Raw genomic sequence first — 20,515 nt, forward strand, 5'->3', positions numbered from 1 at the left:
AAAGAAAAGATATGAAGAGGGGAAAAAAGATAGAGTTGAAGAGGGGGAAAAAAAGATAGAAGAGGGGAAAAAAAGATAGAAGAGGGGAAAAAGATAGAGGGGAAAAAGATAGAAGAGGGGAAAAAAAAGATAGAAGAGGGGAAAAAAAAGATAGAAGAGGGGAAAAAAAAGATAGAAGAGGGGGAAAAAAAGATAGAAGAGGGGAAAAAAAGATAGAAGAGGGGAAAAAAAAGATAGAAGAGGGGGAAAAAAAAGATAGAAGAGGGGAAAAAAAGATAGAAGAGGTGGAAAAAAAAGATAGAAGAGGGGAAAAAAAGATATAAGAGGGGAAAAAAAGATATGAAGAGGGGGAAAAAAAAGATAGAAGAGGGGAAAAAAAAGATAGAAGAGGGGAAAAAAAGATAGAAGAGGGGAAAAAAAAAGATAGAAGAGGGGAAAAAAAGATAGAGATAGGTGAAAAAAGATAGAAGAGGGGAAAAAAATATAGAAGAGGGGAAAAAAAGATAGAAGAGGTGAAAAAAAGATAGAAGAGGGGAAAAAAAGATATGAAGAGGGGGAAAAAAAAGATAGAAGAGGGGGAAAAAAAAGATAGAAGAGGGGAAAAAAAAGATAGAAGAGGGGAAAAAAAAGATAGAAGAGGGGAAAAAAAAGATAGAAGAGGGGAAAAAAAAGATAGAAGAGGGGAAAAAAAAGATAGAGAGGGGAAAAAAAGATAGAAGAGGTGAAAAAAAAGATAGAAGAGGGGAAAAAAAGATAGAAGAGGGAAAAAAAGATATTAAGATGTGAAAAAAAGGATAGAAGAGGGGAAAAAAAGATAGAAGAGGTGTAAAAAAAGATAGAAGAGTGGAAAAAAAGATAGAAGAGTGAAAAAAAGATATAAGAGGTGAAAAAAAAGATAGAATATGGGTAAAAAAAATATAGAAGATGTGGAAAAAAAAGATAGAATAGTGTAAAAAAAAGATAGAATGGAAAAAAAATATATAATAGGTAAAAAAATATAGAATAGTTGTAAAAAAATATAGAATAGTTGAAAAAAATATAGAAGAGTTGAAAAAAAATATATAAGATTTTCAAAAACTATAATATTGTAAAAAAAATATATAAGATTTTAAAAAAAATATCATAATATTTTCCACACCTCTCTTACTCTTTTAAACAAACCTCAATAATATTTTCAAAAAATAACTAATATTTTTAAAAAAAATATATTAATATTTTAAAAAAACTACTAGAAGATTGTAAAAAACCTCAAGAATCTGTTCAAAACCTATATCTTTCAATTAATCACTAATATTTTCAAAAAACTCTAGAATTTTCAAAAACATCAAGAATATTTTCAAAAAAATCAAGAATATTTTCAAAAACCTCTATAAGATTTTCAAAACCTAGAAGATTGTTTCAAAAAAATTCTAGAAGCTTTTCAAAAAAATCTAGAATCTTTTCAAAAAATATCTATTATTTTTCAAAAACTCACTAATATTTTCAAAACCTCAATAATATTTCCAAACACTCACTAATCTTTCCAACACCATCTATAATATTTTCCCACACCTCAAGAATCTTTTCCAAAACCTCACTCAATCTTTCCAACCCTCACTAAGCTTTCCAAACCTCTATCTATTTTTCCAAAACTCACTTAAGATTTTCACCAAAAAATCTAATCTTTTCACAACATCACTAATCTTTTCCACCCCTCTCTCAATCTTTTCCAACCCTCACTACTCTTTTCCAACACTCACTAATCTTTTCCACCACTCACTATATCGTTTTCCAAACCTCAATAATCTTTTCACAACCTCACTAATCTTTTCAACACCTCACACTAATCTTTTCCAACAATCATCTATATTTTTCCAACACCTCACTAAGCTTTTCCAAAACGCAAGAATCTTTGTCCACAACCTCACTAATCTTTTCCCAAACACTCTTTTTTCCCACCCTCACTAATCTTTTCCCACCCTCACTAATCTTTTCCACACTCATACTATCTTTCCACACCTCACTATCTCTTTTCCAAAACACTCACTAATCTTTTCCAACCCCTCACTAATCTTTTCCCACCCCTCACTCCCTTTTCCACCCCTCACTACTCTTTTCCCACCCCTCACTACTCTTTTCCAACCCTCACTAACTCTTTTCCACCCCCTACTCTTTCCACCCCTCACTACTCTTTTCCCACCCCTCACTACTCTTTTCCCAACCCCTCACTACTCTTTTCCCACCCTCACTAATCTTTTCCACCCTCACTAATCTTTCCCACCCTCACACTCTTTTCCACACCCTCACTAATCTTTTCCCACCCCTCACTCACTTTTCCCCCACCCTCACTCATCTTTTCCCCCCCTCACTCATCTTTTCCCCCCCCTCACTCCTCTTTTCCCCCCCCCTCACTCCTCTTTTCCCCCCCCTCACTACTCTTTTCCCCCCCCTCACTCCTCTTTTCCCCCCCCTCACTCCTCTTTTCCCCCCCCTCAATCCTCTTTTCCCCCCCTCACTCCTCTTTTCCCCCCCCTCACTCCTCTTTTCCCCCCCTCACTCCTCTTTCCCCCCCTCACTCCTCTTTTCCCCCCCCTCACACTCTTTTCCACCCCCTCACACCTCTTTTCCCCCCCTCACTCCTCTTTTCCCCCCCCTCACTCCTCTTTTCCCCCCCTCACACCTCTTTTCCCCCCCTCACTCTCTTTTCCCCCCCCTCACTCCTCTTTTCCCCCCCCCTCACTCCTCTTTTCCCCCCCTCACTCTCTTTTCCCCCCCTCACTCTCTTTTCCCCCCCTCACACTCTTTTCCCCCCCCCTCACTCCTCTTTTCCCCCCCCTCACCTCTTTTCCCCCCCCTCACTCCTCTTTTCCCCCCCCTCACTCCTCTTTTCCCCCCCCTCACCTCCTCTTTTCCCCCCCCTCACTCCTCTTTTCCCCCCCCTCACTCCTCTTTCCCCCCCCCTCACTCCTCTTTTCCCCCCCCTCACTCCTCTTTTCCCCCCCCTCACTCCTCTTTCCCCCCCCCCTCACTCCTCTTTCCCCCCCCCCCTCACTCCTCTTTCCCCCCCCCCTCACTCCTCTTTTCCCCCCCCCTCACTCCTCTTTTCCCCCCCCCTCACTCCTCTTTCCCCCCCCCTCACTCCTCTTTCCCCCCCCCTCACTCCTCTTTTCCCCCCCCCTCACTCCTCTTTCCCCCCCCCCTCACTCCTCTTTCCCCCCCCCCTCACTCCTCTTTTCCCCCCCCCCTCACTCCTCTTTTCCCCCCCCCTCACTCCTCTTTCCCCCCCCCTCACTCCTCTTTTCCCCCCCCCTCACTCCTCTTTTCCCCCCCCCCTCACTCCTCTTTTCCCCCCCCCTCACTCCTCTTTTCCCCCCCCTCACTCTCTTTTCCCCCCCCCTCACTCCTCTTTTCCCCCCCCTCACTCCTCTTTCCCCCCCCTCACTCCTCTTTTCCCCCCCCCTCACTCCTCTTTCCCCCCCCCCCCTATTTACCTCACTCCTTTTCCCCCCCCCTCACTCCTCTTTTCCCCCCCCCTCACTCCTCTTTTCCCCCCCCCTCACTCCTCTTTTCCCCCCCCTCACTCCTCTTTTCCCCCCCCCTCACTCCTCTTTTCCCCCCCCTCACTCCTCTTTTCCCCCCCTCACTCCTCTTTTCCCCCCCTCACTCCTCTTTTCCCCCCCCTCACTCCTCTTTTCCCCCCCCTCACTCCTCTTTTCCCCCCCCTCACTACTTTTCCCCCCTCACTCTTTTCCCCCCCCTCACTCCTCTTTTCCCACCCTCATAATCTTTTTCCCTAAAAAAGTCTAGTAATATTTTCAAAAGAAATCACCAAGGAAACAGGGAATTCAGAGAGACCATGCATGGCACAACAGATGAGATTCTATTACAGAGATTTAAACCACAGTTGTAATTTCAGAATGTGACAACACAGCATCTAATATCAACTCACTTGCAATTGAAAATCCTAATGGAAGAGCACTTAAGTGCAAATGTACCACTAGTATTTTTTTTAATAGCCTGCGCTTTTATATACAGAAAGGAAAAAAGTGCAGGCTATACAGACTGTTCCTGTGGACTGTTTGTTCAAGGGATTTTCTTTGGTAATTTAAATAAGTAGCTAGAACCACTGCAAAGCAGCCTGGCATTTAAGAGATACCAGTTACATTAACAATATTGATTCACATCCAAACTTAAATAGTTTTATTAACAAATTTTTACACTTTAAATAAATGTTAATTTTATTAGTACAAATTATTTGGAGCCATTTTTCAACTGTGACTATTTTTGAATTCTATTATTATCCTATCTATTGTCCTTCACAAAGAATGGTATGTTTTCATTTTGCAAAGCATGATTTTTAAAAACAGGTTACGGCACTTCAGGTGCACATCCAGGTACCTTTTAAATGAGATGAGGTTTTCTGCTTTTACCACCCTTTCAGGCAGTGAGTTGCAGACCCCCACCACCCTTTGGGTGAAAACATTCTGTGCTTCAAATTAAATTGTCCTTGCTGATAGTATGCAGATTGCTTAGCATCTTTCATATAAATTCTATTATGAGTTTCATTGAAGATAAAATTAAGTCAGTAAACATTTGCCCACATGAAAAATTGTGCAATGTTGTTGTTTATAAGCATAGTATTCTGGTATGTGCTGTGGAGTAGTTGCAAAAGTGAAAGTGTCAGAAAATGCAATTCCACTTCAACATACGTTGAAAGCCAAATAGGAGCTCTGTCTGCCAAAAATCTTCCCAAGTTGATTGCTGTTATTTATGTCCATACTGAATTAAATGCTTTTTTTTAAATAGACAAAACTACAAATTTCTCTCCTCTTAAAAAAAGAAAATCCAAGATTTTGAGGTTTTCTAATTCAAAGAGTTACTGTCTGCTGTATCATTATGATCTTTTTATAAACAATATATAGCAGATATCAGCAATAGATGTAATGTTATTTATATTAGGTGGATTGCAGAAAGCGGTCTAATAATGTGCCAATGCACCTTATCAGCTCGTGTACCATCATTGGAAGGTCAGCAGGGATCAAGTAAATTCAGAGTAGTCTGTTTTTGAGGATAAACGTACTGGGCTTTATTTTGCTTAATTATTTCAATTTTGATGTATTGGCCTATTTCTTTCTGATTTACTTATTGTCATATTTGTTACTAAAATTAAACATACCATTCCTGAAGGAGGAGAAAAGAATACTTATTTCTTTTGAAATAAAGAAATAAATATAAATTCCAAGTTTTTCAAAATGTGTCTGGTGTTGCTAATCTCTTTATTTCTTAATAGGGGTCCAATAGTACACACTGAATGTAAGGTGAGCCACGGGCAGCTGGAGGTGTCACGGGAAAAAAAGCTTGTTGGTTTGGATCATTGGTTAGTTTGCTGACTATTCTATTTCTTTTACATTTGATTCAATAAACAAAGTTCTTTTTGTACAGTAACAAACTATATTCATTCATGAAACTCTAACAAACTAATCTTCACTATAAATAATTTACATCTTGCATTTAATCAAATAGATCAGTGAACATACTGTTAAAAATGTACAGCATTAAAACTGCTTGTTCTTATTAAACAAAAGCAGTGCCATCAATTACACTGTATTTTCAATAGCTGGTGTGACACAGAAACTTAACTCAATCTGTTAAAGAGCTTTTAATTTGTGCCAACAATCTACATGTTTGGTTTTCCCACTGTGACTACAGCAATTGCAACTTTACAAGTAGAAAAAGTCCTCTGTGTATAATCCTGTAATTTATATACTACAAGTTTATGCCTGAATCTATATTACATTTAATTGTATGTCATTCATTTGACGTGGTCCCCTGTTTTAGTGATCTAAGAGCGGAGGAAAAATTGATAAAATGCAAGGGGATGCCTTACTCTTTGTTTCCAGCATGTTGATAATATCAAATTGGCCTGCAGTCTATAGTATGTGGTGTTAGTTGGCTTTGCTCAACAATGTCATCAATGTTACCATTGAATTGCATGTTTATTATCCACAAGATGGCTGTTAGTTGACACAAAGAAGATTATTTGTGAGGATAGAATGAGATAAATTATCCAAACATCAATGGAATTGTATATTCAAGATGGCTGAGCATTTTGTGTGATCTTAGCAATATTTTATTTCTGGTAAGGGGAGGAGAATTGTATCTTTGGATCTTCCCTTTAAATGACACAAGCAGCATATTTATTCACAAAAAATCAAAAATTGCTTTCATTCCATCTGCATTTGTTTGCTTGCCTCAACGATTAAAATAATTATATTGTACCTACTGGTAAATGTTCAATTTACAAGTAATTGAATATTAATACTAAATTTTGTATAAAGCCAATTTATTTTGCTTTGCATCATAAAGTTTTGGATTTTTTTAATCTATGATTTATAGTTATACTGGTTTCTTGCATATTTCTAATGTTTGATTAATGAAGATTACTATGATAATATAGAGGTTAACCTACATGTTCATTACCCGGTGATCTCTCAAACCACTTAACTAGTTTTTCCCCATTGAGCCGATCTCCTACTTATAGAACAGCAAACCTTCTGGGTAATTGAAACTTCTGTGCTATTTATTTATTGACCTGTAAAGTTATTGCAGAATCTTAAAATTTAATTTTTAGTACTTCATATAGAAATTTTCAAGCCAAGTAGATGTTAAAATGAAAATTAATTTTGAGAAATCAGCTATATTGGTGAATCTGTCAGAATATTTTCTACAAGAGCAATATACTGAATATTAGAAAAATTCTAATGCATTTAGAATTGTGAATGTATTGCAAATTTTTGTTTGCTTTATTCCATTTTTAGGTCAGAAATTCCCTAAATCTTTGGAAGTATCTTTAACTGGTATTGTAATGTTCCCTACGTTTGGTATAGCAAACCATCCAGTGCAGCCAACTGATCCATTCTGCACTGGGCTTACTGCATATGTTAAGGTATGTAGATTAGTACTTTACTTTTAAAGTTGATTATCTCAACCTGTCATTGAAGAAATGGAAATTTAAAGTGTGTACATTTAAACTAATGCAGAGTGTGCAAAAAAAAATCCTACAATTGGAAAATGTTTGCAGGTGCCCTTTCTAGATACTGATAATTGTATAATCGCTGCAGCCTCCTGTAACAGCTGAGTATGGAAAGATCCATAGTTGGGAACATTTGTCATAACTAGTAGATACATTGACCTACTATTAACGGTTTGCTTAGTTAGTTCAGGTGGTGACTCCAGCTACATTTTAAATCAAACCGTGCTTAGAGCATTAACAATGCTGTGATCCAAAATCAATTGTGTATATCTTTGATAATTAAAACTGTATGTATCCCCTCAACTTTTGCTAATGATATGCTGACAATTTTAGGGCAGAACAGTTTCCTCAATCCAAAATTACCTAAATAATGTCCAGTGTTAACTGTGGGTAACGTAGAAAGTAAATACTGCTAGTAGGTAGATTATCAAAATCATTTTTTAAAATAGTAATCAAAATTTGAAACACTGAACATTGCTTTAATTTCCATATAAATTTTATCTACTGTGAGTTCTGACTAGGTATTCTCCGAAACAAGTAAAATGAAATTATTCACATTTTTGTAGACTTGATGTAGGTAGGTTAGTAGTATCATGTGTTTATCGGGTGACCTTTTGAATAGGGAGATTTCTGTAACAGAGATGACATATTGCATCCAGGTATCCTATCATTCAATTAGCTCTGGTTTTCAGATTTTATATTATGACATTTTTCTTCCCTGTTTTTGCATAATCTTGGGCAAGATAACTGTTTCTTATAAAGGTATGATAACAAAGGATATGTAAGCGAATTAATTTACAATAGCAATTAATGTCCTTTATAATGTTGTTTAAAATATTTGGTAGTGATTGCATCTCCCTTTCGAAGGAACTAGCTGTTCAAATAATTTGAACAAGATCAAATGATACATGTTCTTTAAATGTAATGAGTTCAAAGCAAATCTCTAAGCGAAGTACAACTATACAGACTTTGACAGAACAAGGACTTAGAAAAGAGTAATGAGTTAAAATGGATGTTGATTTATCCAGAAAAATACAGATATAGTTCTATAAAACCTCCATAATACATTTATTCATATGGATTTTGCAGGTCAATTTTAAAATTGTTCAGTGCAGAACACGAGGTGCAGCTTTATGAAAAAGAACCGGTTAAAAGAGCCATTCCATTCAAGTTCCTGGAAGTATGGTGGAGGGTTGGGACAGGGGTGCGGCGGTTAACTTTAAGGTTGGCTTAGTGTTAGAACAAGGTATAATCTTATTAGCTGAACTTGATGATTGTTTAAGAAAATCTTCTTTGAATAAGATACCAAAATGTAATTCCTGTCTTTCAGCAAGAGGTGATAACTTAAATCCTTCATATTTAGCAACTATATATAAAACAGACATATTTATAGGCATGTAACTTGAGCTAGAGTTAATTCTCTCATCCTAAAGTCAATTGGGTACACTTGATCTGTGAACAGCTGATCTGTTGATATTTCAGTTCTGAAGGTTTTTGAGAGGAAATTAATTGTGGCAATTGAGAGTATATGGAAAGCAAGCTAAATAATGGAAAGTTTTTAAAGCAGACATTGTTGGGATAATAAAACTCATGTTGCCCTGATGCTAGTAGTTAATTTTTCATCTATTTTATCATCCTAGCTTTACTTTCGTATCCCAGATTATACACTGACTGGTTGCTATGTGGACCAACATTCTGTACAAGTGTACTCTTCAGCAAAACCCAGAATCATCACATGTAAGCTACAATAATTTTCTTCTTTGAACCATGAATGGCGGGCAATTAAAAGCAATCAGAATAGATTTCACCTGCAGGGGTCAGTCTTGCCTGCTTTTATGTAGCTGAAAGCAATGTACTCTAGTACAGCGAGGAGTGGATTGGCATGTCCATTCACCTTGTCATGTTGTATTTATGGCATGCAACTTACAATTGTCCCATAAGCCAAGCCCTATTCAACTCAAAAAATGCTACAAGATCTAATCATGCTCTAATTATTATGGTAGTTAGAATTATTGATCCTTACTATTTCCCTTCACCCCAAATTTTAAACATTTTATCTTCTTTAGTGTCCCTGCATCACATACCATTTCTTGGTCAAAGGGAGTTAGGCAGCTGAATTCCAGTCATCTGTCAGTGCTGCTTTTCAGCTAGTCACGGAGTTGGAATTTAGACTGACACATATGTAACCCACCATTTCACTAACCTCAAATTATAAGCTTTTTTTATAGTGTTTCAGAACTGCCATTGTCGCAGTTACTTTCGTTAAATATTTGTAATTGCTTTGGTCACTGTGTGACTTGTGTGGGTTAGCCCTGAGTTCTACACTCCACTGAAACATGAGCAACATTTCTTTGATAATTGAGTACCTTCTTGTTTTTATAGCCAAGGAACTGCTTTCTTCTGAGTACTACATCTGGAACTCCAAAGGTGATGCACCTGTGGCCAGCAGACCAATAATATCCTAATGCAATTTGGAGTAAACACATGGACCACATGTGTCAAAACAAAGATGACCAGTTTGATTGTACATTTCTTTTAAAATGCAGTAGTTACATATTCAGTTGTGTTCCAGAGGTAATCTATTTTAAAGTGTATAATTTGAGAGTTTTTACTTTGATCATGTAATGTACCAATGATAAATAATAAATATTTTGATTAATAAAGTATGAAAAACTTGACAGAGAAACACAGTATTTATTACAAACATGATGAGCTGTAAATTTTGAAGATTTCTTTCCTGCACCGCTTTCTCAAATACATTGACTCCTTACTGGATGCAATTCCACAGATGCCCTCCAGCAACTTGCTCAAGAGACCATTATTAATGTCAGTGTCAGGAGGTTATTCATGAGGTCCTCAACGTCTCATACGCATATTGCCAGCAAATTTGTTGTAAGATAGTCAGGACCAGCAACTTTGGATTTTGTTCTCTTCTCCTCCCTACTCCTGGCCAATTGTAGTGTCACTGTTGTCAACAGTGGAGATCAGTGAACACAAGGAATGAACCTGGAACTTTCCTGGTCTGTATGTCTCAACTAATCTTTGGATAAACTATGACTTTCCTGGTGCAGGTTATCACAGGATGAACTGAGACTTCTCTGGTCTACATGGTGCAGCTAATCACTGGATAATCATTAAGCTGTTGCAGAAACTGGGAATCTGGGCTGGATTTTATGGAACCCGAGGCAGGGCTGGAGTCACGGGGGCATGGAGAATCGTGACGGGGGGGGTGGGGGGGTGGGGGGTAAGCGATCTTGCCGGGGGCGGGCTTGGGAGGGTGGGGGTGTCCCTCCTCCGTGGGAAATCTCTGGAATTCCCACCGGGAAACACTTCACCCCCTCCATCTGGTCTGTACAATCACCCTCTCGCACCCCACTCCCTCACTGGGGTCTTCCTGATCTGGACTGGCTCCAGCAACCCTGTCTCTCACCTCTGGTCTGGGGGTTCCAGAGCTGGGCTGGTTCCAAGAACTCTGCAGTACCAGCAGTGGCCTCTGCTCCTGGTGGTGCTACTGAGCTTCCAGCCCTCTGATTGGCCAGCAGCTCATGGAGGCGGGATCCTGGCTTATGAAACTATAATGTGAAAGGACTGGAGGATTGCTCCTGGGGGTGGGCAGGGAAAGGCCAAGGCAATGTCTCTTTCCCCACCCCCCAACCTTTTTGGCCTGGCACCAGGAGCCCTGCCTCCTACATAAAATCCAGCCCTGTATGTTTAATTCTAATCTCCATTATTCCCATTCATGTTCTATGTTTCAAGTGCAAACCACAAAAATTCCAAGAAGAATTAGGTTACACCAGGATATCGATCAAGTGGGCAAGTGATTGGCAATTGGAATTTAATGCAGACAAGTGCAAAGTGATGCATTTTGGGAAGTTAAACCAGAGCAGGACATATACAGTGAATGGCAGGGCCCTGGGGAGTGTTGTTAAGCAGAGAGAACTTGGGGTGCAAGTACATAGTTCCCTGAAAGTGGCAACACAGGTAGACAGGGTGGTGAAGAAGGTGTATGGCACGCTTGCCTTAATCAGCTGAGGCACTGAGTACAAGAGTTGGGACGTCATGTTACGGTTGTACATAACAATGGTTCGGCCGCACTTGGAGTACTGTGTGCAGTTCTGGTCGCCGCACTACGGGAAAGATGTGATTAAGCTAGAGAGGGTGCAGAAAAGATTCACAAGGATGTTGCCTGGTTTGGAGGGCTTGAGTTATAAAGAGAGATTGGATGGGCTGGGTCTGTTTTCCCTGGAGCGAAGGAGGCTGAGAGGGGACATGATAGAGGTATATAAAATTATGAGAGGCGTAGATAGCCAGAGTCTGTTTCCCATGATAGGGGTAACACCTATTCCAACTATTGGATTCAATGTTGAAACCGTGGAATACAAAAATGTTTCCCATGATCGGGGTGACTAAAACTAAAACATGATAGGGGTAACAACTATTCCAACTATTGGATTCAATGTTGAAACCGTGGAATACAAAAATGGATTTAAGGTGAGAGGGAGGAGGTTTAAAGGGGATCAAAAGAGTACATTTTTCACACAAAGAATAGTGGGTATCTGGAATGAGCTGCCAGGGGGGGCAGGAACAGTAGCAACATTTAAGAAGCATCTGGACAGGTACTTGAATGAGCAAGGCATAGAGGGATATGGAATTAATGCAGGCAGGTGGGATTAGTATAGATAGGCATTATGGTCTGCATGGATGCAGTGGGCTGAAGGGCCTGTTTCTATGCTGTACAACTTTATGACTCTAATTTACACATATACAATACCCATTTTTAAGATCTTAAGATTGTATTTCCATTTCCAAAGTAAGTTATTAGAATGTTACACACACACATTTTTAACTCAAGTATTTCATAAATAATTGACTGAATATCAACACTCTAAGAAAAATGTATAAATTGAATTTCCTGTTAAACGGGTATTCAGTTGTTGCACTGTGTAAGAGTAGTATGCATCAAACTTTTTCACCAGGAAGCAGAAGATTGCTCAAACTGCAGCTGCACATACCATAGAAAGATGCATGAAAATGTGGCTATTATACACCAGATTTATGGTTTAGTGTTTGAACAATCCAGCCATGCTCATTTTCAGCACGGAAGGAGGCCATTCAGCCCATCGAGTCCATGCTGGCTCTCCACGGAGCTACTCAGTCAGTCCCGCTCCCCTGCTCAATCCCTATATCCCTGAAAGTCTATTTCCTTCAGAAGCCATCCAATTTCCCCTTTGAGTTATTGATTGTCTCCATTTCCACCACTCTTGTGGGCAGCGAGTTCCAAATCATTACCACCTGCTGCGTAAAAAAGTTCTTACTCAAAACCTTCAATCTACTTCCCACCACTGCCTCCACCCCCCACCCCCCCCCCCCCCCACCCCACCCCCAGTACCATTACTAACTGGGATCAGTTTTTCATTGTCTAACTTATCTAAGCCTGTCATAATCTTGTATACTGCTATTAAATCACCCGTAATCTCCTTTGTTCTAAGAGAACAACCCCAGTTTTTCCAACCTAACCTTGTAACTAAAATTCTCCCATCCCAGGAGCCATTCTGGCAAATCTCTGCCCCCTCTCAAGGATCCTCACATCCTTCCTAAAGTGTGGTGACCAGAATTGGATGCAAGATTCCAGTTGGGGCCAAACCAGAGCTTTCAAAAACAGGATCACTTTGCACCAGAGGTGCAAGTCATTGGAAAAGTAGTATCAAAACTATCACTGTTTAATTTTTCACCTGTCTTTTTTTTTCAAATTACTTCTCCCAATGCACTTATATCAAGCACAAGTTTATTTCAGAACTCTACAAATGTTACTCTATAGCTCGCTTTCAAGAATTGTGCAAGAACATGTCAGCAATACTTGCCTGCCTGTATTTTCTTCGTCCCTGTGGTGATGCTCCAAGTTTCCACTCACTAGCTGCTTGATAGCACAGGTGAGACTGGAAACTCATTTTGTGAAGAATTGTAGGTATGTACCCAAATCTCATCACGGACATAGCAGAAAAGTAATTTCTGCAGATCTTCAACCCAAAGGAACAATGTTGAACACATCTCCAGGGATTAGTTTATACTTCAATGGCTTGAAGTTTTCTTCATCCACACAATGAACTACCAAAATATGCAAGTAACACACACTTTCAAAATGTTGTGACATTAAAAAGCCTGCCCAACCAATAATTGAGGGCTTAGTTTCAACAGTGATTCTATTACTTCCTTTCTCCCAAAGTAATTGAAAGAAGAGGGGCCACTTGAAAATAAATTCTTGCAAAGTTAAACTCTACCTTGTTAGTGACATAGCCACTAACATTTACTGAATGGCCAACAAATTTTCCCCTTCCCCTACCATAGCTAAGTTAGCATTGCACAGTTTGATACTCAGTTGGTATCTTAAGAATAGTTACTTGGACAGTGTACTGTAAAGGCTGCAAGCAACCATTGATGAACCAACATTCTTGAGCCAGGTGATTACTGCGTGTCTAAGCAATATTTCCTCACTGCCAGCTGTCAATGACTATAACCTCATGATGAAAAGTGAAGTGAATGCGTTATGTCAATATTTTTCTTCCAACTATTGCTTCGATTTCATGAAATATTTTATTCACATATTTTTCTTCAGCAATAATATCCTCTCAAGTTTTAAAAAAGCAAGTTTTAAAAATTTACGAAATATAAGTGCACAAATTCCAAAAAAGTAATTCCAAGAAACCTATGCTGACCACCTTCACCAAATAGTTCCTGCTGTCTGCAAATTAATATAATTACCTATAAATGATAGCTTTTCCAAAAAATGTTTAAGGTTGATATTTCAGTGTTCTAATATTATTTGAAAGCATTCCCCTGTGTGAGCAATGCAATTTTAAAGCCCTTTGTAACTATATACAATTCTGTGTACCATTTGGAAAGGAATTAGTTTTTCTGAATCAGCATCTCAGTATGATTACATTCTGTAGCGCAAGCCTAGTGTACATTCAATAAAACATCCTTTAAACTGGCAGTGTTTAGTATTTTTGAATGGGTTATAAATGGTGAACTATATTGACATCATTGGTAATTTGGTATCTTATTAATATATTCTTTCTTTTGGGCCTCCTTATCTCGAGAGACAATGGATACGCGCCTGGAGGTGGTCAGTGGTTTGTGAAGCAGCGCCTGGAGTGGCTATAAAGGCCAATTCTGGAGTGACAGGCTCTTCCACAGGTGCTGCAGAGAAATTTGTTTGTTGGGGCTGTTGCACAGTTGGCTCTCCCCTTGCGCCTCTGTCTTTTTTCCTGCCAACTACTAAGTCTCTTCGACTCGCCACAATTTAGCCCTGTCTTTATGGCTGCCCGCCAGCTCTGGCGAATGCTGGCAACTGACTCCCACGACTTGTGATCAATGTCACACGATTTCATGTCGCGTTTGCAGACGTCTTTATAACGGAGACATGGACGGCCGGTGGGTCTGATACCAGTGGCGAGCTCGCTGTACAATGTGTCTTTGGGGATCCTGCCATCTTCCATGCGGCTCACATGGCCAAGCCATCTCAAGCGCCGCTGACTCAGTAGTGTGTATAAGCTGGGGGTGTTGGCCGCTTCAACGACTTCTGTGTTGGAGATATAGTCCTGCCACCTGATGCCAAGTATTCTCCGAAGGCAGCGAAGATGGAATGAATTGAGACGTTGCTCTTGGCTGGCATACGTTGTCCAGGCCTCGCTGCCGTAGAGCAAGGTACTGAGGACACAGGCCTGATACACTCGGACTTTTGTGTTCCGTGTCAGTGCGCCATTTTCCCACACTCTCTTGGCCAGTCTGGACATAGCAGTGGAAGCCTTACCCATGCGCTTGTTGATTTCTGCATCTAGAGACAGGTTACTGGTGATAGTTGAGCCTAGGTAGGTGAACTCTTGAACCACTTCCAGAGCGTGGTCGCCAATATTGATGGATGGAGCATTTCTGACATCCTGCCCCATGATGTTCGTTTTCTTGAGGCTGATGGTTAGGCCAAATTCATTGCAGGCAGACGCAAACCTGTCGATGAGACTCTGCAGGCATTCTTCAGTGTGAGATGTTAAAGCAGCATCGTCAGCAAAGAGGAGTTCTCTGATGAGGACTTTCCGTACTTTGGACATCGCTCTTAGACGGGCAAGGTTGAACAACCTGCCCCCTGATCTTGTGTGGAGGAAAATTCCTTCTTCAGAGGATTTGAACGCATGTGAAAGCAGCAGGGAGAAGAAAATCCCAAAAAGTGTGGGTGCGAGAACACAGCCCTGTTTCACACCACTCAGGATAGGAAAGGGCTCTGATGAGGAGCCACCATGTTGAATTGTGCCTTTCATATTGTCATGGAATGAGGTGATGATACTTAGTAGCTTTGGTGGACATCCGATCTTTTCTAGTAGTCTGAAGAGACCACGTCTGCTGACGAGGTCAAAGGCTTTGGTGAGATCAATGAAAGCAATGTAGAGGGGCATCTGTTGTTCACGGCATTTCTCCTGTATCTGACGAAGGGAGAACAGCATGTCAATAGTCGATCTCTCTGCACGAAAGCCACACTGTGCCTCAGGGTAGACGCGCTCGGCCAGCTTCTGGAGCCTGTTCAGAGCGACTCGAGCAAAGACTTTCCCCACTATGCTGAGCAGGGAGATTCCACGGTAGTTGTTGCAGTCACCGCGGTCACCTTTGTTTTTATAGAGGGTGATGATGTTGGCATCGCGCATGTCCTGGGGTACTGCTCCCTCGTCCCAGCACAGGCATAGCAGTTCATGTAGTGCTGAGAGTATAGCAGGCTTGGCACTCTTGATTATTTCAGGGGTAATGCTGTCCTTCCCAGGGGCTTTTCCGCTGGCTAGGGAATCAATGGCATCACTGAGTTCCGATTTGGTTCAATATATACCAGCCTAATAACTGGGTGGATTAAGGAGTGGAATTTGAAAGCCAGATGAGTTCTGTGCTAATTTATTTTTGAAAAAATTCCTCCATAATTGTCATGCCTCCAGTTTGGGGAAAAAAGTGAACAAATGGGGAGGCAGATGCCATCTGCAGGTTCAGTTTTCCCTCCATCAGGCCTCTAAGGACACAAAGGAAACAGGAGAGAAGCCCATATTTTTTACCTTTTGTGATCAGCTGATCCCACTGAGTTGCTTTTGGTCATGTCTGGAAATCTACTACTTCAGAAAGATTTTTTGAAGGCAGAGTCTGTTTCCAGTTTGGTAGGTGACCTGTTTTGTGTTTTCAGTGTGTCTGGGAACTCCTTAGTGTAATTAGTGACCTTTGAACTCTGAAGCTAATCCTGAGCTGTTTTGTATTCCTTACTCATCTTTAAGGCTGGTCTTCTCTCTTTTTCAGTATCCGTTGCCACAATTAAAGAAGAAACAGCTGCATTTCAAAGGGATTCCGATTCTAGAAGCTTAATCGTGATTGACAAGGCCTTCTTATTCTGGGCAATAAGAAAACTCTGGGAGTCCTTTCTTCTGCTGAAACTTCAATCATTTTCAAAAATTATCTCATTTGGATTTCATTCTATTCCTTTTATAACTATTCTGCTATACAATTTTACAAAGTTGAAAGATGCTTAGTATTTGCAGTATATATGAAATGCATTCATCCCAAGATTGGTGCCAGACCTATATTGTTGATGGGGAGGAAGCTAAAATCCATTTAGCTTCACAACACGGTTATAAAACATTGTGCAAATCCTGCAGACGGTCTTCTGTCACAACACTTTTATCTGTGTACATAAAAGTAGCTTGCAGTATGGTATTCTATAAGCTAAAATGTCCAGGAAGTGTGCACATTAAAGCTACTGTTTTAAGTATTTTCACGGCTTTTTGTAAAGAAGACAGCATTTTAAAAGATACTTTGTCATGTTGAGAAGTTGTAAGTAGATTAGTAAATGAATTCTGGAGCATAGCCTTGTTTTTTTCAACTGTACCTATTCAGTAATTATAGTTAAAGGGATCAGATCTGATTGTTTTGTTTGTAAAGTCTGTCCTATGGTAGTATCTGAAGACTAAATAAGATCCAACAAACAAACTATTTTTTACCATTAATAACAGATTTTCTTTTGCTCTTCATTCCCCTTCCCCACAAAAGAAAAGAACTGAGTCTTTCTAATGTAGTCAGACTTTTGTTACTTAACCAAAGTTCTTTTTTCATGTGTGAGCCAGGACAGTGAAAATCTATCTGACTGCAGAGGGCATCACAACTGAGTCTAAACCTGTTCTTGCTTGAGGTCCAGGTGTAGTCTTCAGTAGGAGTCAGAAATGCTGGTTGATTTTTTTCCCCCTTCTCCAGCCAAAGAGGATCGAATTGCAGCTCCCTACCTCTGTCCAAACTAACTCAATGCTGGACTGGCACAGTACTACAGTAGGCAGTATACTTATGTAGTAACCTATCACCACAGCAAATAAAATTGTATTGCAGCATATTTATCAGTTCAAATTCCAAATAACCTAACATAAAAATGGATGTAACACAAGGTCAGAGATGATTAATGATGGCTGTAAACTTCAGCAGAGAAAGAATTTATTTTATGATGAGTGGAATATGTATGATCACCACAAAATCAAAAATCTGTCAGAATAATACTTTGCACATTTCTAATTATAATGGTTAACTTTCGTAGGCAAATGATTTAAATATAAACCTATTAATTTCCTTTTGTGTGATATATATTATGTATTTGGCACTCGTAATTTTGACTATTAAAACTCGTAACCTAAATCTTCTATTTATTAATGTGGTTCTGAGCTTGAAGTTGCAACTGACATGCAAAAAATTGTGGTAGTATGTATTTTATATTGAGATAAAACTGTGTGACATTCTGAAATGTCCACAAAATGGTCATGTTTCAAAGTTCATTTTAAAATAAAACATCTTTACGTTCTTAATTAATTGAGGCTGAAAAGTATTTCTTATAGTAAGGTGCTTCAAACCAATTCAAATTTCAATAATGTAAATTATTTCAATGATGAACTTCACCACTTCTACACAATTTTACACAATTCTTCCATCCATTCCCCCACCCCCACCCACCATCTAAGAACATTTCTTGTACATCTGGTTGGACCCAGCCACAACTTCTTTCGCAAGACTACAAGGTTCCCAGCCCACTTCTCTGACCACTATTAAATTGTTCATTGCCAGGAGGTCAGGCAGTTGTCTTGGTTGGTCTGTCCTTCAACCATCTTCCACTCCTCTCTTTCCCATTTGAAGAAGCCTCCTCCTAATAGCTGACCTGAGAGAAATGAATCCCACGCATGAACCCTCATCTCCTGTGCCTTGATGTTTAGTTACCAAACCATTGGTACATTTTATTTCCAGTACACTGCGTATAGTGCTGTTTCCCATGATGGCTGCTAATTACCCAATTTCCAGACCAAATTTTGCCAATGTAAATATTTAATTATTAGGCCTTATTTGCACCTTAAATACATATTGCAATTCTACATAATTTGTTACAAGATTTTTTTTAGCCTCCAGCCATGCTACTGTTCTCTTTGTAAAGCTTTTTACATGTAGTTTTTTCTAACCAAACTCATTCAATGCTGTTATTACTACAACATATGTTATTTATTTCAATCCATATTGCGCATATCCAGGAACTCTAAGAAAATAATGAAGAGCACTGGTGAGAATACAGACAGCTATCTGAAACCATCCAAGAACACCCTTAAAGTACTTACCAAATGTGTATCCCTCGACATAGTTTCGAACTGGAACTTTTCAATACACTAAAGTTGAATCCCATTTAATCATAAAACACTATTATCCACATAACATATTGCAGTAAATCAAAATAGCTCAACAATGTAAAATAAGATGTATTTGAAAAGAAAGACAGTTAACAAAGATGTTGAGAAACAATTAACGTTGTTCAGATTTCAGGGACTTTTTGGGATTACATCTTAAATGCCAGCAAATCAGATTTGCAGTAACTGAAAGTGAAACAGATACTTCCTTTACTAAAGTTTGCAATACTATCCAATTCCAGGCACCATCCAGTCAGTTAGCTGTATTATCAGATTAGAATACATTGCAGGGATTGTTATCTATTCTTACAAAGAGGACTGCTAACCAAAAAAAAAAAGTTAAATGTTAGCTGAATTCTGAACCTTTTAACCTGGCTCAAGCCTGTTGCTCCCTGTTATGCAAATACCTTAAAATCCCCCTGTTTAGTTCAGTGGAAATAATTTTTTGAATGACAGGTTTACTTTGTCTGGATTCAATTGGTGATTAATCCCCCTTTGATCTAGGGTATTTTGCTAAACTACCAGTTGCCTCTTTTGACAGAGTGCAACTGAGATTAGGGAGATCATTGGAATGCTATCAGGGTGTAGGTTTATTTTCCATAACCTCTTAGAGCAAGGGCGAGGATAGCAATCTATTTGTTGGATTTGATGCTGTGCGGTGCTGTCAATGGAGTCAGGAAGCTGATTGTATTTATTTTAACACTGCGACTGTTTTTTTTACGCAAACAAGACAGTTTTTGTTAACATTACACATCCTTGCTGATCGGGCAGTTATGTCAACACTCAAACCAATTTGGTGAAGGGAATAATGTTCCATGTTCATCACAAAACATGAAACTGTCAATTTATCCCTTTAGCCTCATCAAGAAGTAAGCAGATTTTCCCATCAAATAGCTGTCATGTTGATGAAAAGGTAGCACAGTGAAGATAAAGGTATTAATGAGTTGAATAATCAAAGCCTAGGATGTGAAAATGTTATAGTACAATGCATTCCTGTTACTTTCACTTGCTGTTTACCAGATAGCGGCACGACCAACACTACCTTTCATTCCACTGTTGAAGTTTTCCTCAGACACCTTCAATAAGAACCACCTTGCAAACCCATTATTAAAGAAATATCTATGTTGTAACTGATGCCAATTCCAATTTTAATTCTATTTTCATATTGGGACGGCTGCAAATTCCTAGCTGTGACTGGTATCATAAATGCGTGAATTGACAATTTTTCTAACAAGCCACATTACTGCATGAGAAAAGCATGTTTGAAGGGCTTAGATGGTTAATAAAAATGGAACTCTGCTGAAATAATTTCACTGAATATTTATTTCTAATTACCTATCAAAGAAGACATTTTTAATTTCAAATGAGATTTTTTTTTTAACATATATTCATAGTAATGTTTTTTGTGAGTTAGTTTTGTTTGAAAAAAGAAACATAGTTGCAGTGTTCAAACAAATATCATGAACAAGCATGTATACAGTTTCTTAGCTGGGATAAATTTGAGAATTTAATTAACTGATATAATAATTGTAGGTAATAAAACAATTGTAATTTGGTTCCCTTTCTGTGGTTCAGATTTACATAGATTTTTTAAATAAAGTATGTCTGATAAAGTGTAATTTTGTGTATGTGAATTTTTGATCTCAGCCAGACTCCCGGGAAAGGCATTGAGCAAGTGAAGATTAGAGGACAAGGTGACCTGGATTGTTCTTGTGCACCTCCGAATAGTTGGTTGTTATAGGGAGGTATTGTGGGAAGGCCGTTTCTTGTTCCTGCA

General features: G+C 39.1%; 1 protein-coding gene across 1 annotated transcript in view; it reads left to right on the plus strand.

Annotated features, from left to right (window-relative positions):
• Positions 1–9,687, plus strand: part of ap5m1 (adaptor related protein complex 5 subunit mu 1) — a 23,202-nt gene extending 13,515 nt beyond the window's left edge. The window contains 5 exon segments of the mRNA XM_068039209.1: positions 5,270–5,330; positions 5,332–5,356; positions 6,798–6,925; positions 8,653–8,749; positions 9,395–9,687. Of these exon segments, the coding sequence (XP_067895310.1) occupies positions 5,270–5,330; positions 5,332–5,356; positions 6,798–6,925; positions 8,653–8,749; positions 9,395–9,477 (394 nt within the window). The 3' untranslated portion in view covers positions 9,478–9,687.
• The last annotated feature ends 10,828 nt before the right edge of the window (positions 9,688–20,515 follow it).

Source organism: Heterodontus francisci, chromosome 9, assembly GCF_036365525.1.
Source record: "Heterodontus francisci isolate sHetFra1 chromosome 9, sHetFra1.hap1, whole genome shotgun sequence".
In the NCBI taxonomy this organism is placed as follows: domain Eukaryota; kingdom Metazoa; phylum Chordata; class Chondrichthyes; order Heterodontiformes; family Heterodontidae; genus Heterodontus; species Heterodontus francisci.